At 35.2% G+C, this 27,178-nt stretch overlaps 1 protein-coding gene across 2 annotated transcripts in view; it reads right to left on the bottom strand.

Annotated features, from left to right (window-relative positions):
- Positions 1-27,178, bottom strand: part of GLRA3 (glycine receptor alpha 3) — a 197,666-nt gene that overhangs the window by 38,981 nt on the left and 131,507 nt on the right. For both annotated transcript variants that reach the window (XM_035022680.1, XM_035022681.1), the window contains exons 5-6: positions 25,735-25,817; positions 4,922-5,059 (exon numbers count right to left, since the gene is read on the bottom strand). In XM_035022680.1, the coding sequence (XP_034878571.1) occupies positions 4,922-5,059; positions 25,735-25,817 (221 nt within the window). The remainder of the gene's footprint in view (positions 1-4,921; positions 5,060-25,734; positions 25,818-27,178) is intronic.

The following is a 27,178-nucleotide window of genomic DNA, read 5'->3' as shown; positions in this document are numbered from 1 at the left end:
CATCACAGGAAAAAAAGTATATAGACAATGTCTCTTGTGAATATAAATGTAAAATCCCCAGAAAAATACTAGCAAACTGAATCCAGCAACATATGGAAAGAGCTATACAACATAACCAACCAGAATTTATCATGGAATGCAAGCAAGTTTGGCTTAATGTAATACAAGTCAATGTAACACACTATATAAATAGAACCAAAACAAAAACTATATGATCATCTCAATAGAAGTAAAACTGTCAAAAATCCAATAGTCTTTCATAACAAACACACTCAACAAACTAGAAACAGAAGATAATTTCCTCAACTTGATAAAGGGCATTTATGAAAACCTTATAGCTGATACCATACTTAATGGTGAAAAGCTGAATGCTTTCCTACTAAATTCTGGAACAAGGCAAAAATGTCTTCTCTTGCCACACCTATTAAACATTGAACTGAGAGGTTCCAGCCAGGATAATTAGGGCAACAATTAAGGAAAAGGTATTTAGATTGAGAAGGAAGTAGCAAAACTATCTCTATAAGGAGAAGATATTACCTTGCATAAAGAAAATCCTAGAGAATTCACTAAAAATCTAGTTGAACTGCTGGGTTCAGCAAAGTTATAGGATACACTATCAGTATACAAAAATCAACCATGTTTCTATACGCTAGCAATAATCAAAATAATTGAGCAAACAATTCCATTTACGATAGAACCAAATAAAATAAAATACTTATAAATAAATTTAACAAAAGAACTGTAAGGCTTCTACACTAAAAAATACAAAACACAGCTGAACAAAATTAAAAAATTGGAACAAAATGGAAAATCATTCTGTAGTCATTAATTAGAAGACTAAATATGGCTAGATCAGAATACTTCCCATATTGCTCTACAAATTCATTGCAATCTCTATCAAAATTTCAACCGGCTTTTATGCAGAAATGTACAAGCTAATCCTAAAATTATTATGGAAATTCAAGAGATCTAGAATAATTAATATAGCCTTCAGGGTAAAACGAACAAATTTGGTGGACTCACATTTCCCCATTTCAAGACTTGCTACAAAGCTATAAATAACAACAAAATAGGATAATGTCTTAAGTATAGATCTGCAGATCAGTGGAATGGAATTGGAAGTCCAGACATAATCATTTATGGTCAGCTGATTTTCAACAAAGAACTAAGGCTATTCTATAGGGAAATAATGGTCTCCTCACCAGATGGTACAGGAAGACCTTGGTATTCACATGCAAAAGAATGAACTTCTACCTTATCTCATACTATTCAAAATGGATCATAGACCTACATTTAAATGCTAAATTAAAAATTCTTAGAAGGCATAAGAGTAAATCTTTATGACCTTAGGTTAGGCAACAATTCTTTTAAATACAATACCAAAATCACAAATGACAAAAGAAAAAAGAATGATCAATTTGGCTTACTGAAAATTAAAAGGTTTTGTGCTTCAAATGACATCATTAAGAAAGTGAAAAGACAACATACCAACTGGGGAAAAGCATATGTAAAGCAACAATAAAAAGAGAAATAACTGACTTAGAAAATGGACAAGGGAATCTAATAAACATCTTTTTCCAAAGAGGATAGGGAAATATCAATAAGCACATGAAAAGATGCTCATCCTTACGCATTAGGGAAATGCAAAACAAAACCACAATGAGGTAGTAGTTCACTCACTAAAATGGCTATAATAAAGAAGATGGACAATGACAAGGGTTGGTTAGGATGTGGAGAAGCTGGAATCCTCATTCATTGCTGGAAGGATTGTAAAAAGGTGTGGTTACTTTGAAAAACAGTTTGGTGCATTGATATGTCATATGATCCAGCTTTCCACTCCTAATTCTATACCCAAGAGATATGACATATATCCACCCCAAAACTTGCATGTGAGCATTCATAAGTGGTCCAAAGTTGGAAATACCCCAAATGTCTAGCAACTGACAAATGAATAAACAAAATGAGGTATATCCATACAATAGAGTACTATTTGGCAATAAAAGGAACGGAGTATTGAAATATGCTACCAGAGGGATGAATCTCAAAAACATTCTTCTAATTGAAAGAAGACTATCACAAAGACCACATGTGATTCCATTTATATAAAGCATTCCCAAAAGTACAAAACTATAGAGACAGAAAGTTGATTAGTGATTGCCTGGAGTTGCTGGATGGGGAGGACTGCTAATGGATATAAGGTTTTTGTTTTTTTTTTTAATTCAGGAGATAAAATATGGTGGTGGTTGTTGCACACCTAAAAATCATTGAGCTGTATTCCTTAAACAAGTGAATTTTATAGCACCTAAATTAAATCTCAGTAGAGTTGTTTTAAAAAATTCTTTAGGGGTGCCTGTGTGGCTCAGTCATTAAGCATCTGCCTTCGGCTCAGGTCATGATCCCAGGGTCCTGGGATCGAGCCCTGCATCGGGCTCCCTGCTCCACGGGAAGCCTGCTTCTCCCTCTCCTACTCCCCCTGCTTGTGTTCCCTCTCTCGCTGTATCTCTCTCTGTCAAATAAATAAAATCTTAAAAAAAAAAAAATTCTTTAGTTACAAGATGAACAAGGTCTGAGGATCTAATATGACATGGTGGCCATAGTTGATAACACTGTACTGTATAATTGAGATTTGCTAAGAAAGTAGAACGTAAATATTCTCGCACACACAAAAGGGTAACTAGGTGAGGTGATGGATGTGTTAACTAACTTGATGGGGGGAACCCTTTCACAGTGTATACACATACATTAAACCACCCCGTTGTACACTCATTATCCTATTATTTTACGTCAATTATACACCTCAATAAAACTGAAGGACAAAAAACCTTCTTGCTGATACAGATCTAAAGGAAAAGGTTCCTGTTTAGGGTAAATCTGCTCCTCCCCGGGGGCAGGTTGTAATATTCTCACATGTACAGAAAAATTTGGGGTTCAAATCCACTTTTTATTTATTATTTTACTCAACAAATGTGTATTGAGCATCTATGTACTTCAGCAGAGCCCAGAAAACATACAAATAGAAAGCATATCTATAATGGTTGGCTTTAAAAACTTTTGGTAATAAGGGAAACAAACCATACATAAGTAAGCATATAAATTAAAGATAAATATTAGACCGTGGAAGCAGTAAGTGGAAGGTGGGATGTGGGTGTTTAACATATACTTGTTATGGAGATGATTTGAGGACTGGTATTTGAGCAGTCCTGAAGAATGTGAAAGTATTTGGTTTGGGATAATTTGGGGAAAGAGTATGTATGTATAGAAATATGTATGTAAGGAAGAAGGTGGGGGAATGTGGTTGCCGGGTGATGGGTATGAAGGAGGGCACCTGTTGTGATGAGCAATGGGTGTTATATGCAACTAATGAATCGTTGAACACTACATCAAAAACTTATGATGTACTATATGGTGGCTAACTGAACATCATAAAAAAAATAAAAAATTAAATTAAATTTAATTTAATTTAAATAGCAAAAAAAAATAAAAATAAAAAGAAGAAGAGTATGTGCAGAAAGAAGAGCAAGTACAAAGGCCCTGAAGCAGGAATCAGTGTGGCATATGTAAGAAAACAAACCACTGTGGCCAAATTACAGAGTAAGGGGAAGAGGGATAAGAGGGTCTCGGGGAGATGGGCAAGGGATACCACCAAGTTTGTGGTACTTTGTTACAGCAGCCCTAGGAAACCAGTCCACCAACTTAAACCACTTCTAGAGGCCTCTTGGCATCTCTCTAAAATTTGCTTGTCATTGTAACCGCCCCTAGAGAATGGAGCAAGGACACTGGTATTGACCTGCTTGCCCTTTATCTTTGTGTTGAGATGTTAACCTTGAACTACCCAACTACACCTCACCTCTGGGTTAAGAAAATGGCAGTGACTTTTTCACCAGACAATATGAATTGATTAAAGAGATAAAAGAGATTAAAGACTTGGCAGAGTGAAAGGTCAGGTCACAGTCCTGGAAAATGATGAGCCAAAGAGGAATCATAGTTACTGTAAGGAAATAAGAGCAGCAGTTGATGCTAGTGGGAGGCTGTGGACTAACTACATTGAAGTGATGACTCATTTGTGGGTGGTTTAACAGAATTTGTAGGAATAGGTTAGGCAGCGAGAATAGATATTATGAGAATAGCCTGTGCTGGTTGAGAGAAGTGAACAGATCCCATGAATGTGCAAATATCACATTAAGTCTATCAGTCCTTGACAACAATATCTTATATCTAGCCTCAAAGGCAAAAAGCCACCGTGTCAGTGTGAGTAGTAGGTACTTAAATAACAAAAACTTGAAATGCATGAAATTGTAGCCAAAAAGAAGTTTAGGCAAATGAAGCCTTAAAAAAAAAAAAAAAGCAATTTCTTCCATTTTGTTTTTTTTTTTTTAAGATTTTATTTATTTATTCATGAGAGACAGAGAGAGAGAGGCAGAGGGAGAAGCAGGCTCCCCGCAGAGCAGGGAGCCCGATAGGGACTTGATCCCAGGACCCTGGGATCATGACCTGAGCTGAACGCAGTCGCTTAACCAACTGAGCCACCCAGGCGCCCTCTTCCATTTTGTTATCAAACACAATGTATATTGCCCAAGAAGAGCTAAAAAGTACATTTTATTGCTCACATAGAAATTAAAGGAACTTTTTGGAAGCATCATTAGTATGTAACTATGGGCTTTTGGCAAAAAAAAAAAAAGAAAGAAAAAAAGATGTAACTGAATACCAAGCATTTCTTTGATCCTATACAAATCAATTATATCACAATATGCATTGAGTCCAAGTATTCATAAATTTCATATGCATTCGTTTTCTGCTCTATGACTGTGAAAGACACTAAGCTATAAATAGGTAAAATAATTAGCCTACCACTATGATTAAGAAACACTGGCTATCATAAAACCAGAAGTCATAAGTGTAATAAAGAATGCTTGACCCCTACCTGTGTTGTAATGTTTAGTGCAGTATCGTAAATCTTTCTCTTCTTTCAGCAGGAACTGGGGCAAAGTGAGTCCTTCGGCCACTTGTACGGGTGCCTCCTCTTGCCATTCAAAAATGAGATCATTCATTGTGTACCCAACTAGGCAAAACATAATAAAAATATTCATAGCATAACAGGGCATTCAAAGAAATCAAATTGTTTTTAAAAAGCTTGTACATTTCACATAGGGTGGGATGACGAGGGTCATCTTAACTCAACAGTTTGAGGTATGCCTTGCACGATTCCACCTCACCAAGGTCTACTGAAGTTTATGCACATGGAATACTCCTCAAATAACATAAGAAAATGTAGTAGGTTAATAAAAAGCATGACATGGCATATAGAAACTTCAAAGGACATGCATATACATTCTTTCTTTGGAATGGGCAGCTCCTGGATTAGTTCAACAATTCATTTTGGTTCCACTCCATTAGATAGCCCCTCACCTTCTCTCAAATTATTCAGGGCTCTTTTTTTTTTTTTTTTAAAGATTTTATTTATTTATTTGACAGAGAAAGACACAGCGAGAGAGGGAACACAAACGGGGAGTGGGAGAGGGAGAAGCAGACTCCCTGCCGAGCAGGGAGCCCGATGCGGGACTCGATCCAGGGACTCCATGATCATGACCTGAGCAGAAGGCAGTCGCTTAACCAACTGAGCCATCCAGGCGCCCAGGGCTCTTTCAACAAAAACTGAAGTTGTTACTGGTTAGGAAAAGACCTGAACTACAATATCTGTGGGGGAAAGTACCAAGGCTTTTATCTTTCTTGATTTCATCATTAACTATTTTAGTTAACAGCATCTGCTTCTATGTTCCAAATCCCAAAATGAACAAACCGATATTTTAAATAGAAATGTCAGCTATTCAGAGAAAATCAGAGTACAAAGAAAAATTCATGTGGAACAGTTTGTGGAGGAGGAAACTCTTGCACATACTATCAGTGAATTCAGGATAGAATTAGCTAACATATTTTGTGATAAGAAGTCAGCATCTAAGGGCGCCTGGGTGGCTCAGTCGTTAAGCATCTGCCTTCAGCTCAGGTCATTATCTCAGGGTCCTGGGATCGAGCCCCGCATTAGGCTCCCTGCTTGGCGGGAAGCCTGCTTCTCTCTCTCCCACTCCGCCTGCTTGTGTTCCTTCTCTCGCTGTGTCAAATAAATAAAATCTTAAAAAAAAAATAAAAAAATAAGAAGTCAGCATCTTTTAGTAAATGGAAAATTCATATTTATACAGGAGAGGTATCTAAGAAAAGCAGAATTTCACCTTTTCTTTTCTTCCTCTGAATGAGAAGCTATTAAAATATACACTTAAAGCCTGCTGCCAGAGTGGGGAGTCAAAAGTGAATGGAACTTGAGGGGCAAGACTATTGTTACAATGTACAACTACCATGGAGGTAGAGAGAGAGAGAAAACACACGATCTGGCTTTTGGACTAAGTCAAGTGGGCAGATAAAGGAAGCTGAAGCTCTAGATTCATAAGCAGCAAGCAAGGGAAATTGTCCCAAACAAGTTATCCTGGAGGCAAGCTGGTATAGTAGGAAAGAAGCTGTTTAGTGTCTAGAAAGAGCTGGTGTGGAGCAGATTTGGCTGGACAGAGCAATGTGTAAGGAAGACAAGATACGTGAAATTGCATCCCAATTTAGACAGACCAATAGAAAAACTAAGCATTATAATTTTATTAAATTTTAACCCTTATATAAATGTCCTTTTAATATTCTCTGTGTTAAAAGGCACATATGAAGTGCTTCTGCTGCATACTGTATTATGTTGATTCTTTTAAGGAAGAGAACTGGGGTGATTGACTTGCAAGTTAAATCAAGTTTTTGGGGTTTTTTTGTGAAACACTGTTTTTCTTGGAAAAAAAAGACTGGTAAACTATGGTTATTACATATGGCAGACCATTTTCTCAAAAATAAAGGAAATGAGGCTAGCATATTGAGGGAAACAACTGAGAGTATTTGTCATCAATGATAGATTTTGAACTTTTAAGTCAAAATTAGAATTTTGAGAAAAATCGTTTGCTCAATATGTAATGATTTTTTGATGAGCTTAATGGTGATATTAACAAACGTGACCTTTCAATATTGTACAATGATATGCATCAGTGTTTGGAAGATCTAAATAACTCTTTAAAGTAACATTTCCCAAATGACCAAAGCATGATGTTAAAAATTATGCATCGGCAAAATATCCATTCAAAGTGCAAGATAGACAAATGGATTTTAATTTACAAAAGTATGAATAATGTGTTGATGGGTTTCCAATTTCACATTGCAACTAACCTTTCAGAGAGTACAGGTTTTTTTGCATATTGCAGAATTTTTTTAAAGGCTGAGTAGTATTCCATTGTATGTTTATACCACGTTTTCTTTATCCATTCATCTGTCAGTGGATATTTAGATTGTTTCTACATTTTGGTTATTGTGACTAGTACTGCAATAAACATAGTAGTGCTAACATTTTTTGAGATCCTGATTTTAATTCTTTTGGAAAAATACCTAGAAGTAGGATTACTGGATCATTTGGTAGTTCTCTTTTTAATTTTTGCTACAACATGGATAAACCTTGAGGACATTATGCTAAGTGAAGTAAGCTAGTCACAGAATATCAAATACTGCATGATTTCAATTATTTAAGGTATGTAAAATAGTCAAATCAGTAGAATCAAAGAATAGAATAACAGTTGTCAGGAGCTGGAGAGAAGGGAAAATGAGAATTACTAATCACAGACAAAGTTTTAAGCAAACAAGATGAATAAGTTCTAGAGATCTGCTGTACAACATTGTACCTACAATCAACAATAATGAATTGTATACTTAAAAATTTAAAAGGGTAGGGGCTCCTGGGTGGCTCAATCAGTTAAGCGTCCAACTCTTGGTTTCTGTTCAGGTCATGATCTCTGGGTGGTAAGATTGAGTCCCAAGTAGGCTCAATAGGGAGTCTGCTTGAGATTTTTTCCCCTCTGCCCCTCCCCTTGCTCATGCGTGTGCTCTCTCTCTCTGTCTAAAATAAATAAATAAAGCTTTAAAAAAAATTTGAGAAGGTAGATATCATGCTAAGTGTTATCACAATACAGTATATTAAATTTTTAAAAAGGGTAATTTGCATTCTTGAGATGGCAAAGAAAAAAAAAACTCATTCTTGTCCAATGGTCCATCAAGAATACAAGTCAGAGGTAATATTTCAGTCGCTCATTTTGTCAAAATCAGGGATTCATTAATATATATTTAAGGAAAAATAAGAAGTTGAAACAACTTCAAAGTTTCAAGTCTAACTCATTGATAGCAGCTATGCCTCAGTCTTTAGCTTATATCTCATGTCATTTGAGTAGCTTTCTCTGTCTTATAAAATGATTTTTGTCCAATCAATCAGCATTAGTTTTTTCTATTCACTTTTCCCATAGAACTTATCTTTATTTGACATTGTATATATTCATCAAGGTTTGGGGTATTTTTCTACCTAGCCTCCTAGGACTGAAACTTCATAAAAGCTGAGATTATTCCATTTTAGTCACTGGCATATTTTTCAGTACCTAAAATATTACATAGCATATAGCAGGCTGTTAGAATATTTGAATTAGAAATAGAGAAAAAGGAAGGGGAAAGGGGATGGTGTGTGTGTGTGTGTGTGTGTGTTCGTATATGATGAGCTTATTTTGGGGTACCTTGAGCTTAAGATGCAAGCGGGAGATATAGGTGTTGATGGTCATAAATCTGAACATTGACTTATATGTTGAAAATACTTGAAATCACACCTATATATTGAAAGTGAGGTTAAGATTGAAGATAAAGGTTTGAGAGTCACCAATGATATTAAAATTACACATCTTGGTTTGCCAAGACAGCCCCACATTACTTGTTTTTTCCTCATATCCTCTCTGGCTTAGCACTTGTTCTAGATTTTTCATATTTAGATTAGGTATTATTAAGCACTGTTTTAAAATACATCATTGTTGGTTTGATAGATCCTTCAATTTTACTTCTAGATTCTCCCATGGCATATGAGTACGAGACTATCTTATATCTTAATATGAGGTTAAATCTGTACAACAACAAACATCAGGAATGGCCCATCTATCTTTACCAGACCCTTTCAGTAACAAAGAAACTAGTGTCTCCCTTTCAGAGGCAGCTGACTCCTGATCCGAGTTGTGGCAGAAGTGTTTAACTTTTCTCCCCTGCTGCCCAGGTGGTGTACAAGCCTGTGACATTTGTGAGGTGTCACTTAAAAGTATCCAAGTGACATGGAAAATTATAAGTTACTTGTAAGTGAAAGCAGAACAGTGTTGCTATGGACCATATAGAAAGCAATCTGAATGCTTTGAAACCTACAAACATTTATTATTTGGCAACACTCTTTTTTATTGTTATGTTAATCCCCATACATTACATCATTAGTTTTAGATGTAGTGTTCCATGATTCATTGTTTGTGCATAACACCCAGTGCTCCATGCAGAACGTTATTTGGCAACACTCTTAAATCTTGCAATAAATCCTTCTAGCAGCAATGAGCTAAAAGAAATGAAAGTTCAATATTTATTGAAAAATTAAGCACCAAATTTCCATTTTACAAGAAAGTTGATGATGAATGTGCAACTTAAACAAGACATTGTTTCTATTTGACATTCACAAAAGCTCCGTCCACATAAAAGCCACAAGACACACAGAGTTAAAACACATCAACATCGATTTCAAAAGTTACAGTCCTCTCAAGAATACTGCCCAAAGATGGTCATTTGACATGTGCATTTGTAGGCGCAGCATTTACACACTACTCTATAAAAAATGAGTTTTTATTTAGATCAAATCGTTGCTTTTCTGAATTAATTTCCCTCTTTTTTAATTTCATTTTTTCTTGGAAAAGTGCATGACAGGAAATTTGCAAGCAATTAAATGATGTTAGGCTTGTTTCGGTATCATTTCCTGCTTTAAAGAGAAATTGGTTAAATTAATTTTAAATTAATTTTTAAATCTAATTCTGTAATCAAAGTAAAGCTTTTGGAATTACATTTGTTGAAGATGAACTATGTAATGTCATCGTAAATTCTATTGTGCAGTCTCTCTTACATTAATTTAAAAAGTTTAACATTGAGAATAAATGTCATTCGTTTGTGGTAGATCTGAACAAAATATTTGTTGGAATTCATCATTGTTGTAAAAAAAGCCCAGTAAATCACGGGGATGAAAGTACAGCATAGGGGATACAGTCAATGGTGTTGTAATAGTGTTGTATGGTGACAGATGGGAGCTATAACTTGTGGTTAAGTTGAGCACAGCACAACTTAAAAATAAAAAATAAAAAAAATCTGTAGAGCTGCAGTGTTCTTGGAATTATTTATGATGCATATATGATTTATTTCATTTTATTTTTTATTTATTTTTTTTAGAGAAGGAAAGAGAGGGGGACAGGGAGAGAGGGAGAGAGAGAGAATCTTAAGTAAGTTAAGACTCCACGCCCAGCATAGAGCCTGACTCAGGGCTCGATCTCGGGGCTTGATCTCACAACCCTGAGATCATGACCTGAGCTGAAATCAAGAGTTGAATGCTTAATTGACTGAACCACCTGGGCGCCCACATATGATTTATTTTACATGTATAAACCCTTACACTCTATCAATGAAAGAAAAGCTATAGGTTTTTTTTTTTTTTTAAGATTTTATTTATTTATTTGACAGACAGAGACATAGCGAGAGAGGGAACACAGGCAGGGGGAGTGGGAGAGGGAGAAGCGGGCTTCCTGCGGAGCAGGGCGCGGAGCAGGGAGCCAGATGTGAGTCAGCTCGATCCCAGGACCCTGGGACCATGACCTGAGCCGAAGGCAGAAGCTTAATGACTGAGTCACCCAGGCGCCCCAAAGCTGTAGATGCTAACATTTATAATTTTTTTATTGGAACAGAGTACCTGAAGTATAATTTTTTGTGTGGGACAAAGTTGATGTTGAATTAAAAATTATATTTCATTATGGCACAGCATGCTTTTTCTTTTTTTTTTTTTTTTTTAAGATTTTATTTATTTATTTAACAGAGAGACACACAGCGAGAGAGGGAACATAGGCAGGGGGAGTGGGAGAGGGAGAAGCAGGCTTCCCGCCGAGCAGGGAGCCCGATGCGGGGCTCGATCCCAGGACCCTGGGATCATGACCTGAGTCGAAGGCAGACGCTTAACGACTGAGCCACCCAGGCGCCCCACAACATGCTTTTTCTATTTACTACTTGTTATCAGTTAAATTTTTAAATAAATTATGAACATTTGAAGAAGTATTTTGTAAATCAACTTATATGTTATGCAATGGTATTGAATTCTTGGTAAATAGGTTCTCTAAATTTTGGTTGCCTTTGTTCAAAATCAGTTGGAAATATTTAATCAAATTATTTTATAAGTGGTACATTAAAATTTTGGATTGTGAAGGTTTTAGCAAATAGCAATTATAAAAATGAAGTTTCTAAAAAGGAACATCTTGAGATTAATCCCTACAATATAAAAGAAGAAAGGCCTCAGATCATGTACAATATTTATTTATTGTAACTTGATAACTGTGTTTTGGAATGGAAAGACTATATTGACTGCTTGTTTTTAATTGGATAACTAATATTGAAATGGAAATGGAATTAAGAAGACCTATTTCCCAGCATCTAAATTAGGCAAAGAATTAAAAATGATTGTTAAGTAGAAACAACTACTTTGACTGAGTTTTGTACTAAAAGCATATTTTTGATAAAAGGTACTCTTATTCAAGACAAAGACAACATCTGTAAAAATATATGGGCTGAAATGGTTACCTATATCAATATAAAATACATAAAATCAGGCTCTGAAATTATTAGGTATAGATAATTGAGTTGAGTTACCTCAACTATATAGAATATTTTCTTATTAAAAAAAATTATAGTCTGTACAGCAGGGTCAAGTGACAGTGTTAACAATTCCAATGTACCAAAACTGCAACTTTTAAGATGATGCCAATTATTTTGATTTGCTTTAATATACATGCATATAATTCTTTAGAAAGGATATATTTTGTTTATTTGTCTGCTTATTTATTTATTTGTTTGTCTATTTATTTTTAAGAGACAGGAGACAGACAAATGGAGAGAGAACATACTTCCACCCTGGTGCTTGACCATGTTCGGGGTAAGGGGCGGAGGCACAAAGAAGTCTGCAAGGTAGAAAGGATATTTTGAAAATAAACAGTTTAGAGCTATTTAATTCACCCACTAATTAAAAAAAATAAAACTATCAGGGGCAACTGCGTAGCGCAGTCGGTTAAGTGTCCGAGTCAAGTCATGATCTCGAGGGTGTGGGATCGAGCCCCACCTTGGGCTCTGTGCTCAGTGCATAGTCTGCTTCAGATTCTCTCTCCTTCTCTCTCTCTCTCTCTCTCACTCATTCTCTCTCAAATAAATAAATAAATAAATAAAATCTTAAAAAAAACCCCATCAGTTATTAAAATATAATAATTTAAATATCTGTGGTGCCTTTCTTTTAGTCTCAAAAGTGCCCCTATTTCAATGATAAGTTATATGGTTACTCTGATGATAGGGAGGAGCTTCAGGGTCCTCATGGCAATGAGGAGAAATGAGTGGAAGGCCACTTTAATCTGTATTATTTCACTGGTGGTTTTTACCCTCCACTTTAAGATGTTTCACCATGGGTCCAGGGCTGAACTTTCACATCCAACAAGATTTGAGTCTGGTAAAATATATAGTCTGTTCTCTTGGCGTCATTGTTCTTTAATGTTTCCCTTGTTGCCAGGATACAGAATTTCAGCCATACCTTCCAACCAGTTCTTATCTTCATTTATGTAGCGTTTAGGCTTTGTTCTAAAATCTTTTTACTCACTGAAATAATAGGATATGGAAGCTACTTTTTTTTTTTTTAAGATTTTATTTATTTATTTGACAGAGAGAGAGACAGAGAGAGCAGGAACACAAGCAGGGGGAGGCGGAGAGGGAGAAGCAGGCTTCCCGCCGAGCAGGGAGCCCAGTGTGGGACTCGATCCCAGGACCCTGGGATCATGACCCAAGCCGAAGGCAGACGCTTTACGACTGAGCCACCCAGGCGCCCAATATGGAAGCTACTTTATTGTTAACCCAATGGTGGATCACTTAGAAATTGAGATTCGCAGCTATATTACATGTTCATGCATTTTTTTGGGACTTCTAGATCTCTTCCAAGTAATGTAACAGCTATAAAAGACAGAGGAACTACTGGTTTAGCTTATCACCTACCTACCTATCTTCTATCATCTATCTCCTTAAGTATTTACATATGCCACACTGATACATTTTTGTTTACTGTGATTGCCTATATTGGCCGTGGCCACCCAGCAGGCTGGTCCTGTCTCAGAAATCCTGTAGTCCCTCAGAAATGGGACACAGGATATCTCCATTTTTCAAATCTCTCTAACCACTCTGAAGCATTTATCATTTTGCTGGTCTGTCCTCCCACTCGACTGAATCCCAAATGGGTGGGGGAAAGTGTTCCCAAGGCACCTCGACAGACTCTTTCACCTCTTCCTCCTGTGAACATAGTTCATTCACGTGGGAAGAACTTCCATTTCCTAATATTTTCATGGGGAATTCCCCTTTTAATTCTCTTTGCTGTCTTCCTCACCCTATGATTTTATCTGCTCTAGGCAGTTCAACTCCTCACCTCTGGACAACTAAGATAAAAGTCTTTTCATCATGATATTAGAATATGGATTTAAATGCTACTGCACCATTTAAGATGAATGTGAACAAAATTTTTATTCTCAATTTCAACAAAAATATATAATATGTATAGTAATGAGTTAATAAAGAAATGTGAAAATTAAATAATTAAATGTCTTTGACAGACAGAGAAGAAGATGGTAATAAAGATAGAAACATGCTGTGTCTTGGATAGGAGGACTCATTATTGTAACAATAATTAATAATTAATCTATAATATCAATTCCACTTAAATAAAAATTCTAACGTATTTATCAACTAACCTGAAGTACAAATGTATATACATGGCAAAGGCAGTTTTGAAAAGTAAAAGTAAAGAAGATCTGCTTGACATAGGACAAAATGTACAAATAAAGCTGTAGTATTCAAAGGGCTTCAGACATAGAGCCTTTGTACCAATTAGGTGGAATGGCACAGAAAAGAGGCCAGAACCAGACCTATATATAGAGATTTAAGGTAAAAATGACATTTCAAATCTACCTAGGAAAAAATTTTAATAAATAATAATGGGAAAATTTTCTATACATTTAGAAAAAGGGTTATACAGAAATAAAATCTACTAGTATTTAAAATGTAAGCACAAGCTATGCTATAAAATTTCTGCGTTAAAAAGCATAATGTTGGGATGCCTGGGTGGCTCAGTCAGTTAAGTGTCTGCCTTCTGCTCAGATCATGATCCCAGGATCCTGGGAGCTTGCTTCTCCCTCTGCCTGCCGCTTCCCCTGCTTGTGCTCTCTCTTTCTCTCTCTGACAAATAAATAAATAAAATATTTTTTAAAAAAGGATATTATAAAAAATGCATAATGTTTTTGTATTTTGGATATAGAAGGCATACTTCATTAAGAAAAAGAGATTCAATGATATATATGTATTTAAAACCCTCTAAACTATGAAATATAAAGTTAAACTATCATTAACATCTATAAAATAACACATATAAATAAATATGAAAAGAGAATCCCCAGAAAAAGTTTAAACAGGCCATGGACAGAAGAAACAGTCATGATCACTAAGGATGAAGAAAAGAGATGCTCTACCTAAGGGAGATGAAGATGTAATGAGATAAAGTTTCACACCCATCACATTAGAAAAATTATTTGAATCTGAAGTAAAGTGGCAATGTTAATATGCAAAACACTTTTTAATTTTCTTCAGTTTAATGTTTGAAATGTCCTTTATGTCTTTTATGTTTCTTTTATATTTGTGACCATAGACATAGCACATGGGACAAACAAAATTGGTTAACACTAGTAAGGAGGATCAGAAGTCGAGGCTAAGGCATGTCTTTGTTTTACAGTCTCTAGTGTTCAGATTTCTCAGTATAAATATGCTGATTTTTTTAAATTATTTTTTTAAAGATTTTATTCATTTACTTACTTGAGAGAGAGAGAGAGAGAGAGAGTGAGTGCAAGCTGGGGTAGGGACGCAGGAGCAAAGGGAGAGGGAGAGAGAAAATCTCAAGCAGACTCCACACTGAGCACAGAGCCCAACGTGAGGCTTGATCTCATGACCCTGAGATCGTGACTTGAGCTGAAAATAAGAGTCCGTCATGTAACTGAATGAACCACGTAGGTGTACCTTACTGCTTTTGAAGACATCATTCAAATGTATTATATTATCATTAAAAGAAATCAAATGACCTTTGGTCATTTAAAAAACAGCTTAAAAGACCACAGAAGAAAAAAAAAAGAAGTTATTGTTTAATACTTTGTACCATGAGTAGTATGTAAAAGAAATACTTATTTGAAGGGAGAATATGCCTAAGAATATATTTAAGTTGAAATCAATTTTGAGAATTATAAATCAACTATAGATTCACATTCAGTTTTAAGTGATCTAGACTCACATTTGCCCCAGCTTTCTCAATTGAAAGAGGAAGAGAGGCTGAGATTTCTGGGTTTGACACAGCTTGCAAATGCTGATGTCCTTAACTAGCAGCTGGAATTTAAAAAAAAAAAAAAGAAGAAGAAGAAGAAAATGCTCACACTTGGCACATGCTTGCTGATTATTGCCAGGAGGAATATTACTCAAGTAAATTTTATTGACCTGACAAGGAACAACTGCTATGTCAAAATCTATTTAACTAAAACATTTTTATGTACAATTTGTGCATTTAATTTGAATAATCCTACCATTAACCAGGTCGTTAGATGTGGTTTCCTTTAAGTTATACGCCTGCTCAATTATCTTCTTCGTAATTACACTTTTCTCTAAAATTCTCTGGTGTAACTAACCTATAACCATTATTCCATACTAATGATTCTAACTTTGGTTACTAGAGATAGATTTTGAAAGGACTGATGCTTGTTTTAAGCTTATGAGCTATTAGTACACAGAAGTTTGCTTTGTCCACTTCATCATTGTGTGACTTTGGGAAAGTCACTTAACCTTTCTCAACCTTAATTTGCTGATATTTACAACAGAAATAAAACCCATCTCATTAAGTTGTGCTTAGGATTAAATCAGATAATATGTGTAAAAGATAATACAACTACTGTGACATCACATTTTTGTAACACTTGTAACTACACTGTTTTTATTAAATCACCATATGTTTAGAATATCTGATAATCAGCAAAAGTGAACTTATAAAGATGAGGACAAACTGGGAAAGAATAGTCAGAGGGTTAAGTAGGATGGAATAATGTTTAAGTGGGGAGTAATTTTAGAAGTAGCTCATTCATTAGTGAATATTTGTGTCTTGGGAAAACTTGCTTTATAACTAACATTGTAACCAAAGAAGCTTCAGTAATAAATACTCAGCAAAATAAGAATAATCTGTATCTCTGACTAGCCAGGCAAAAGGCATAGTATTATTTTGAATAATATCCAAACTGTTCTAAATTATGAAAGAGCTTGAAAACAGTAGAGATTGTTAGGAAATAATTTTGAAAAATCTTCACCAAATTCCTTAAATAGTCTTGGCATAAATTCCAGAGTAACTGGTCTGAGTCATATCAGATATGGTTTTGAAATGAATCTGAAAAGTAAATAGCAAAAACCTCCCATCTATCTTTAGATATTTCTACCCCAAAACCCCATTAAAGCATGTTTTGAAAGCTTATCAGTATTTTTTTTAAGTTGACCTTAAAAAGATCTTTTCCTATAATTTTAGGGATTTAGGCTGCTCTTTGTGGAAGAGTCCTTTCTTCCCTGAATTATTTCCTTGTATTTTCTTTTCTAACCTGCGTAATTAAAATTTCTTTAACTTTCTCACATTGGTGAGGTTTTCCTGTTTTGTTACCTACATTCCTTTTTAGATATGAAATGAGGAATTAGACCCTTTATAGATATAGTGATAGTTTATATACCCCATGTCATCTTTGTCTTTTTATAAATCACAAAGCTTTATTATGATGTTAGGAAATTATTATTCAATGTTCTTCCAAGCTTAAAAACATATCTTCGGTGTCTTTTTTCACCTGGGGAAAAAATCGTCAATTTAGAAATTTTTGTTATGGTATAAATTAAAGGCTGAAAATTAAATCTTTAGTTTTTTCCTCACCCCTATTCCTGCACATCGATTTGCACCGTCAATCTCTTAGGGGCATAGTCTAAGTTATAACATAGCTGTTTCCTTCCTTCATAGACTAGTAATTTGTGAAGCAAATGAACAAGATGCATTTATAAACAAAACTGTGATATCATAATGAAAATTTGTTCTTTGAAAAGATAGCTTTATGTTTACTTCACAAGGCCAATTAAAAAAAAAAAAAGATCATGTAGTAGACCCCAACTTCAGTACACTAAAACAATCTAATCCTGAGAAGGAAGGCTAGTGATCACTTTACTTTAATCACTTTACTTTATCTTCAGTACAAATGTCACTCAATCTTACACCATTATCAGCAACAACACACAAAAATTGGGGCACAAATCACACACTATTTTTTAAATTAAATGAAACATGTAATGAAAAGTAGAGCTTCATTGCAGAATTCCCTCTGCAGCATATATGAGTTAATAATTTTTATTGATATTTTAATAGGTTTCTACTGGTGTGAATTTTGGAGATGCAAATTGTCATAGTAATTGGCCTATATTTTCTGACTGAACCTGACACTAAAAAAAAAATGAGTATTAGAAAGATAAATGAAACTAATACAATTTCTATATACCCAACAGCAAGCATTCACAGTATTTCTTCTAGAATTCTCTCATGAGGGTGAATGAGGATGTTGTAGACTGGAGGCATAACAGTATATTGAACTTCTGGCTTTTATAAAAGCAATTGGGTAAAATCTGTTGAGATTTGACAAATAAGCACTCTATGGGGCAGGCCTTTAGATTTGATAAAGGAAATGTTTGACTTCAAACCTACAGGCGTCCTCAGAGATATGTTGCAGGTTCAAGTCTAGACCACTGCAATAAAGAGAATATTGCAATAAAGTGAGTCAAATAATTTTTTGGCTTCCAAGTGCATATAAAAGTCATGCTTATACTATACTATAGCCTAGTAAGTGGGCAATAGCATTAAGTCCAAAAAAAAAAAAAAACCCACTAAATGTACATACCTTAATTTAAAAATATTTTATTGCTAAAAAATGCTAACCATCATCTGAGCTCTCAGTGAGTCATAGTTTTTTTGCTGGTGGAGTGTCTTACCTTGATGTGGGTGGCTGCTGACAGTTGGGGTGGCTGTGGCGATTTCTTAAAACAAGACAATAATGAAGTTCGCCGCATCAGCAGACTCTTTGTTTCACCTATGATTTCTCTGCGGCATGTGATGCTGTTGGGTAGCATTTTCCCCATGGAACTTTTTTCAAAACTGGAGTCAATCCCCACAAAGCCTGGTGCTGCTTTATTGACTAAATTTATGTGACATCCTAAATCTTTTGTTGTCATTTCAACAATCTTCATAGCATCTTCACCAGGAGCAGATTCCATCTCAAAAAACACTCCATAAGACAGAGTTCTTCATCCGTTCAAGTTCTGTCATGAGGTTGCAGCAATGCAGCCCCATCTTCAGGCTCCACTTCTAATTGTAGTTCTTTTGCTATTCCCACCACATCTCCAGTTATTGCCTCCACTGAAGTCTTGAAGTCATCCATAAGGGTTGGAATCAACTTCCTCCAAACTCCTCTGCATGTTGATATTTTGATCTCTTCCCATGAATCACAAATGTTCTTAATGGCACCTAGAATGGTGAATCCTTTCCAGAAGGCTTTCAATTTACTTTGCCCAGATCCATCAGAGGAATCGCTATGTATGGCAGCTAGAGCCTTATGAAATGTATTTCTTAAATAATAGACTTGAAAGTCAGAATTACTCCTTGATCCATGGACTGCAGAATGAATATTGTGTTCTCAGGCTTGAAAGCAACATTAATGTCAGTGTCCATCTCCATCAGGGCTTTTGGGTGACAAAGTGCGTGGTCAAGGAGCAGTCATATTTCAAAAGGAATCTTTTTTTTTCTGAGCAGTGGGTCTCATGATGCACTTCAAATATTCAGTAAACCATGTTGTAAACAGATGTGTTGTCATCCAGGCTTTGTTTTTCAATTTAGAGCATAGGCAGAATAGATTTAACATTAGCTCTTAAGGGTTCTAGGATTTTTGGTACAGTCAGGGAACATTGGCTTCAACTTAAAGTCACCAGCTGCATTAACCCCTAACAAGAGAGTCAGCCTGGCCTTGAAGCTTTGAAGGCAGGCATTGACTTCTTTCTAGTTATAAAAATCCTAGCGGCATCTTCTTCCAATAAAAAGTTGTTTCATCTACATTGAAAATGTGTTATTTAGTATAGCCACTTTCGTTAATTACCTAAGTTAGATCTTCTGGAAAGCTCGCTGCAGCTTCTACATCAGCACTTGCTGCTTCACCTTACATTTTTATGTTATGGAGACTGTATCTTTCCTTAAACCCCATGAACTAACCTCTGCTAGCTTCCAACTTTTCTTTTTTGGCTTCCTCACCTTTCCCAGCCTTCACAGAATTGAAGAGTTAGGGCTTTGCTCTGGATCAGGCTTTGGCTTAGGGAAATGGTTGTGGCTGGTTTGATCTTCTATCCAGACCACTCCAAACTTCTCCATATCAGCAATAAGGCTGTTTTGCCTTCTTATCTTTTGTGTTCACTGGAGTAGCACTTTTAAGATCCTTTGAAAATTTTTCCTTGGTATTCAAAACTTAGCTAACCGGCATAAGAGACCTAAGCTTTTGGCTTATCTCAGCTTTTGACATGGCTTCCTCACTAAGCTTAATCATTTCTAGCTTTGATTTAAGTGAGAGCCTTCTTTTCACTTGAACACTCAGAGGCCATTGTAGGATTATTGATTGCCTAATTTCAGTTTTATGTCTCAGAGAATAGGGAGGCCCAAGGAGATGGAGAGAGATGGGGCAATGGCTGGTCAGTGGGGCAGTCAGAACACAAACAATTATCCATTAAGTTCGCCATCTTATATGGGTGCAATTCATGGAGCCCCAAAACAATGACAGTAGTAACAATCAAAGATCACTGATCACAGATCACTGTAACAAATATCATAATAATGAAACTGTTGGAAATATTGTGAGAATTATCAAAATGTGACATAGATATACAAAGTGAGCAAATGCTGTTGAAAAATGGTGCCGATAGACCCTGTTGATGCAGAGTTGCCACCATCTGCCAATCTGTAAAAAAACCCTACAATATCTGTGAAGCACAAAAAAGCAAAGTGCAGTAAAATGAGCTGTGCCTGTACACATGAGGACTCATTCTCTCCTTTGGCTGCAAAGGAATTCTCGGTGCTGAGATTTAGCTCTCTAGGTTAATCTAAAGGGAAAATTTCAGTCTTATTGTGGCTATTTCGTTTTGATTTTAAATGGCAGCAATTGGATCACTCAGGAACACCATTTGAATCGCAGCTAATACATTTCTATTTATAATTAAATACTGAAAAACAGTAACCTTGGTTTTCTGATTTTTTTCAAGTTCAGTGAAAGTGCCAAATGAATGTACACTCCATGAATAAAGTAGTAATATTTGAAAAGCAGTCTCTAGGAAACTTATGTTAAAATGTCACAAAGAGCTTTTCATTGTCTTTCTCTGTTTTACTCTTTCTATTTGTCCCTCAACTGTCCTTAAACTTAATGATGCTGCCTTCCTTGTCCTCTCTTTTGCTCTTTATTTTTAAGACTATCTTCAGAAATCTCATTTATCTTCATGTTTCCAAGCAACACTGCTAACCTTATTTCTATATTTCCACAACCATTCCTTATTCAACCTATATTGCAAAACCCCAGTAATCTAAAATAAATTTCTAGTGAAATCCACAATTTTATAAGAAACACAGCATATTTAAGCAGAAGTCAACTTCTGTACTACTTTCTCCACTAATCACCTACGTTTTTCTAGTTCATGTAACTGAAGCAACATATAATTCTTGTGATTAAGAGAAAACTTGAGAGAATCACCTGTATGCTTAATTCTTAGGCAAATCATTGAAAAAGTCTTCAAAATGTTCTCTGTTTTCCCCACTATTGTCTCAGCTCTTTGAATTTCTCATTAATTTATGATGAAATTAGCTATCTGTGGTGTGTGGATTTCTTTTTATTCTCTTTTTCAAATAAAGCTTTTGCCTGAGGTTCTTTTCTAATGTCAGATCAGTAGATAGGACTGGAAAAGATGGAGTGCTCAGGATTTTCCTTTATTGTTTTCAATCTAGTATATTTACCATTATTTCCTTCTCTTCACTCTGTATCTCTTATATGCAACCTAATTTCTTTTTTCTTTGAAGAGTTTCTCCAGAGGTGTCTCTAAGTTCTTGGACTTTTCAAAGTACCAGTTTGGAGTTTTTATGTGATTCTTTGAATGCTCTGTTTTTCCTTGTTGGTCTTCTTGAATCAAAGGCATAGCTCAGTAGTTTTTAGTACAGCAAACTGCTTTAGCTGTGTCTCAAGATTTTGATAGTTAATGCCTTCAATGTCATTTAATATGTAGTTTTCCTTTATTTCTTCTTTAAACAAGGAGTCATTTATTATATGCTGTTGGTTTCCTGATCTATCTTTGTTTAGTAATATGTAATAATTTAGGTTAATATATAGTAATTTATAGTAATTTTATATTGTTATCAGTCACATTGCATTTTAGTGAGAGATCCCATCCCATCATGTGTTGATTTTTAGGAATTTATTAAAGCTTCCTTTGTGGTTTACTATAAAATTTTTGTAATTGTTTTTCTATGCTAAAAACAAACCAGGAGTTTTCTCTTTATCTATAAATTACTTTTGTTCCAATACCTGTACCTGTACTTTCAAATAAATTACTGATTTATCCATTTTTTTTAAATTGTAGTTCTGCCTGCTTTTTTGCTTTATACACTTGGAAGTTATATGGAAGATAATTTTATAATTACTATAGCTTACCTACATGTTGTTTCTTTATCAGCATGTTACTCAAGCATTTGTGTCTTATAATTTTTTTCTATATTTTTTTTCTGTTATTGAAATTATTATCCTGGATTTTTTCAGACACATTCCTCTGATATGCATTTTTCTGTCTTTTTCTCCCCAAATTTTTTGCAAAATGTTTTTAAAAAGTGTTTAGTTGACAACATATTGTTAAGTCTTAATATTTGTTAACATCTAGTTGGAGAATCTATTTTGCTATGTGAATTTAACCTTTGCATTTATATTGTTGTTTGTTTGGGGTTTTTTTGTTTTGTTTTTTTAAGTTGTTTGTTTTGTTTTGTTTTTAACATGGGGCTTGAACTCATGATCATGAGATTAAGATCTGAGCTAAGATCAAGAGTCAGACACTTAACCGACTGAACCATCCAGGTGCCCCACATTTATTGTAATTATGGTAATATTGAAAGCTATTTTTGCTCTCTTTCTGTGCTTCCTATATATTATATTTTCATTTTTTAAATTTTTGTCCTTTCCCACATTCTATTTGATGAATCAGTATTTTTTAGTTCTGGCTTGAAAGTTATTTACTCCATTTTTATTCCTTCATGCTATCCTTAGCTCATACGTGTTTTTGGTTTTCTCATCAGTTTCTATCACAGGACTTCTCTTCCCCTGGACTTGCCCTGCCCACCTTTTCCTGGTGACTTGCTTCTCCCTACACTAGGAACTGTGTATCACAGATTTTCTTAGCATCTGCTGAAGATGCTTGATAAACAGTATCTCTGTTGTGAGCTCAATTAATTTTTAATAAGAGAGCAGGAAGTCTATAAAGACTGAAATATGAAAGGGACAAGTGAAGCAATCTATTCATTCCTGATAAAGAAAATTAGAAACAAGTCTGAGGAGGCAAGAGGAGGCAAGAGGCCCTGTTTTCCCATGTTGAGTTTTTGATTGATTTGGAAATGTTCTGGGAAAGGCAGAAACAATGAAAGGCCTTGTTCATGTCAGCTTTTTGTCCTGCAAAATAGCCCAGTATGCTTTCCTTATTCTAGAAAAGAAGTCCGGTGACCCAGTTATCCCTCAGGCGCTATACTCTTTCCCATCTTTCTTTAGTAACTAACATTCATGGAGTAATAGATTTTACTCACTGCTCCCACTTTCTCATCATGCACTTAAAAATTTTTTTGGAGTCCACAGTCTCTCATGGTCCGTCTCCCCCTCCGATTTCCCCCCCTTCAAAAGAAATTTTTTTTTTTGGACATCATTCTAATCACATTTGTCTTTGCCATTGATAACAATGGCACTTTTTTCAATTACCTTAAAAAAAAATTTTTTTTTTTGGTAGCATTTGATACTGTTAAACAGATCTCAGCAGTTTCTTTTGAGATTGAATGATACTGATTTTAATTTGCTATCTATGACCATCCCTTGACTGGAAATCCTTCCAACTTATCTCTAAATTCAGGCATTTCTGAAGGGTCTGTTCTTTGTTTGCCTCTATATTCTCTGCTTCAGAAATGTTATCTTATTGTTTGAAACACTTCCTTTACAGCTTTTAATAGTGTATCCCCAGGTCTAACTCCTCCTTTTAGTTTTATACCTAAATTCCCCAAAACATGACTATATTAAGATGGGATTTATCAATATTCCCTTTCACGTTTACTTCTCATCCTATGTTTTCTTTCTCTGTTAGTAATTCCAGTATGATTCTATTTGCCTAAGCTTTGAACTCATCTGCTCCCAGAGGCTTCACATCTATTTTGGATTGAAACAAATTAAGTGTGGTAGATTCTGCCATCCCAAAGTATGTCCCTTTTGTATAAGGATTATTTTGAGCTAAAGGCATTTGAAAAACAGCAAATGCCAGAAGGGCACTTTAATCTCCCCCCCTTTTTTTTTCTTTCTGAAAACAGGAGTGTTCCTACACCAGGAAAAAAGAAATATCTTCAATGGGGAATCGAAGCCAAGAGAATTCTATACAGACCTTATTAAAATAATTCTTTATCTTCCTTTAGCTTCCCTGCATAGTTTACCTGCCTTTTCATAATTGCTTCTTCTTGTCCAAACTGGTATAAAAACATTTAGGTTTTGCCATTTCTGAGTCTTCATTTCATTATGAGGGATCCCATGTTACATAAAACTTACATTAAATAAATTTGTATTCTTTCTCCTGTTAACCTGTTTTACCCACCTGAAAAAGGGTAAGAGGGTAAAGATAAAATTTCGCCTCCTCTACGGTATCAACCTCTACTGTTTCTACCTTCCACATCATTCCCCTTTGTCCCTACTTCTACTTTGTTTTGGAATATTATGAAACCTTCTTAAATAACCTTGGTTCATTTGGCTGAAAGAATCTTTAAAGAAGATTCATTCTCTTGCTCCTAAATCTTGAACAATTCCTCCTGCCTAGTGGATAACATCCACCATGTCTGGTTTAGTAATGAGGGCAACTGTTTTTGTCTTCGACTATTTTGCACAGGATTTTTTTTTTCTTGATACCCTTCTATGTACCTAATTTTGCAACCAAGATACAGAATCAGCCTGTCCTCAAAATGCCTTCATGGTATGGCTCAAAAAAAAAAAAAAAAAAAATCCATTGATGAGAATCTTTTCTTGCCCCATCCCATTTATATTTCTAAATAGTTCCCCCAACTAAAATTACATTCTTTTATTTTCCTTTCATTTGCTCAGTACTTTATTCATGTGTACGCTTAACATTTAAGAACTACTTATAAAAGTAATGCATTTAAATTTAACAAGAAGGGGTTATTAGCGTTGAGATATTTCCACTTCCTTACTTGAAGGGAAACCAAACGTAGAGGAATGGCCGCATTCCCCCATGAAGTAGGCTCGCCATCTAGCGACAGATCCTCTGCACTACAAACCTTGCCTCGGAGACCTACCTGCCAATTTTCCTCAAGGAACATGTCAGACTTTTTTTTTTTTCCTGATATAACACAGTACTACAAGAAAAAGATTGCATAATGCTTACATTTTTATGCCTTTAAACACTGAAAATCAATTAAGTTTGGGTTGATTCTATAGACAAGCTCAAAGAAACAGAAAGATCTGAAATTTTTATGTTAACATTAATCAGTGATGCACGTGGATCCACTTTGAAAGACGAAATTTAAAGGAATGCTTGTAAGCTTGGTTAAATCTCTGATCAAGTGTGAGAAATTTCTCTTCTCCCGAGATAACACGCATAACATTCCCAGCAGAGCACGCTCTCAATAAACTTTAGCAAAATGGCTCAAAGTAAGCATAAGCTTTGGAACCAAGGGATTTGTTGTTACCACCTCCATAAATTGGAGCACGATACTCAAGCACTCAAAATGACCATTTTGACATGTGGAAACATGGGGACAGCAATATCTTTTTTGTGAGTATTGAAAATAACATACAAAATGCTTGGTCTGTAGCAGGTACCCAATGAAAAAATGGCGGTTTGATATTAAGGATTATTATCTTTTTTACCTTTGGTAATTTGTATAGAGATACATAGCTGTTTGTCAAGCATAAAAACTGTTATTCTTAGGTCCTCAATTTATTTATTATAGACTGCATGTGTTGAAAGAGATTACTTTCATTACGTGGTGACAGATAACATGCCTATTTATTAAATATCTGACAAAAAATATTACATAATTATAAATTATCTACATAATCCATTAAAGTTTATATTGACTATACTTTTTAAAGTGTTCAGAAAAAGTAAGTTGTCCATACTTACAACTTTCCAGTTGCATTATACATGTTTGTACATCCATTGGAAAATTCTTGAGATCCATTGGACAAGAAAGTGTTAATGTCAATCTGAAAGAATTCAAAGTAATTATTTTTTTTATTATGTTATGTTAATCATCATACATTACGTCATTAGTTTTTGATGTAGTGTTCCATGATTCACTGTTTGCGTATAACACCCAGTGCTCCATTCAGTACGTGCCCTCTTTAATACCCATCACCGAGCTAACCCATCTCCCTACTCTCCTCCCCTCTAGAACCCTCAGTTTGTTTCTCAGAGTCCATAGTTTCTCATGATTCATCTCCCCCTCCGTTTCCCCCCCCATTCTTCCCCTCCTGCTATCTTCTTCTTCCTCTTTTTTTTTTTTTTAACATATAATGTATTATTTGTTTCAGAGGTACAGGTCTGTGATTCAACAGTCTTACACAAAGTAATTACTTTTAAAAGTAATTTATGATATCATATGAATATTCTGTTGTTCAGGGTACAACTGGGAAACAAGCTTTGGTTAGTGACTAACAACTCTTTGAATAAAATTTGCTCCAGCTTGGGTATGTTATTTTTTATGAAGCAGCTGTACCTTTATATATAAATCTGTTTTTCAGGGAGGAGAGAAGCTGTATATTTAAGCATCCAATCACATTTATTTATTTTGCTCAAGCATTAATTCCTTTACAGAGGACTGTAGATGTTTACAAAAGGTCTATATTTCCAGAAAAGACCTTCACAAAGAAATTTGAGAGTGGGTTCCATAAAATTAATACCAAACGCCAAAGGGCACAGTTCCCCAAGATCACATGTACAGCATGTTTGAGGAGGCAAGTATATTCAGGGAATTAGAAAAACAGGGTGTAAGAAGGAATCTGTGTGACAACTTTCAGTCATCTTTGAAACATTGAAGAAGTTGTCAGTGAATATCCAGCAGTAATATCAGAGGAAAAAAAACCTGAATCTGGAGGACTTGAAAATTCTAGGTATTAGAGTGGGGTCCTCTGCTGTAGGACTCGGGCATTTCATCAGATTTTACCAGGGTCAAGAAATAGCCTTCTAGAATCTGTGTGATATAATCCTAAACTTACCAAACAAACTTCTAATTTGGCTCACAGAAACTAGGATGACCTGGATGGTGTACACCAGCATTCTGCCCATTTTCCCCTTCCAGAAAATATTAGTATGTTGGCATTCCAGATAATTCATAACTCATGAAAATATACATTTTTTATTGGGAAACATGATCTTGAAAGATTAGCAAGAATTTGTAGTTCTTGGACCAAGGAAAAAGAGGCCCAGATCGAAACAAATCCAAGTTTATTCAAATAAAGTTCTTACTGAGAACTCTCTAGTCAGCCCCTTAAAGTATTCCCGTTGAAATTCAGCATATCAGTGAGCACCTTAGGTGGGTTTTTTCACCTAAACTTTGTAGCCGTAG

This window comes from Mirounga leonina, unplaced genomic scaffold, assembly GCF_011800145.1.
Source record: "Mirounga leonina isolate KUSES-001 unplaced genomic scaffold, KU_Mleo_1.0 Mir_176, whole genome shotgun sequence".
Lineage (NCBI taxonomy): Eukaryota > Metazoa > Chordata > Mammalia > Carnivora > Phocidae > Mirounga > Mirounga leonina.
The sequence above is the reverse complement of the archived record's forward strand: the minus strand, read 5'-3'. Positions and strand labels throughout refer to the sequence as shown.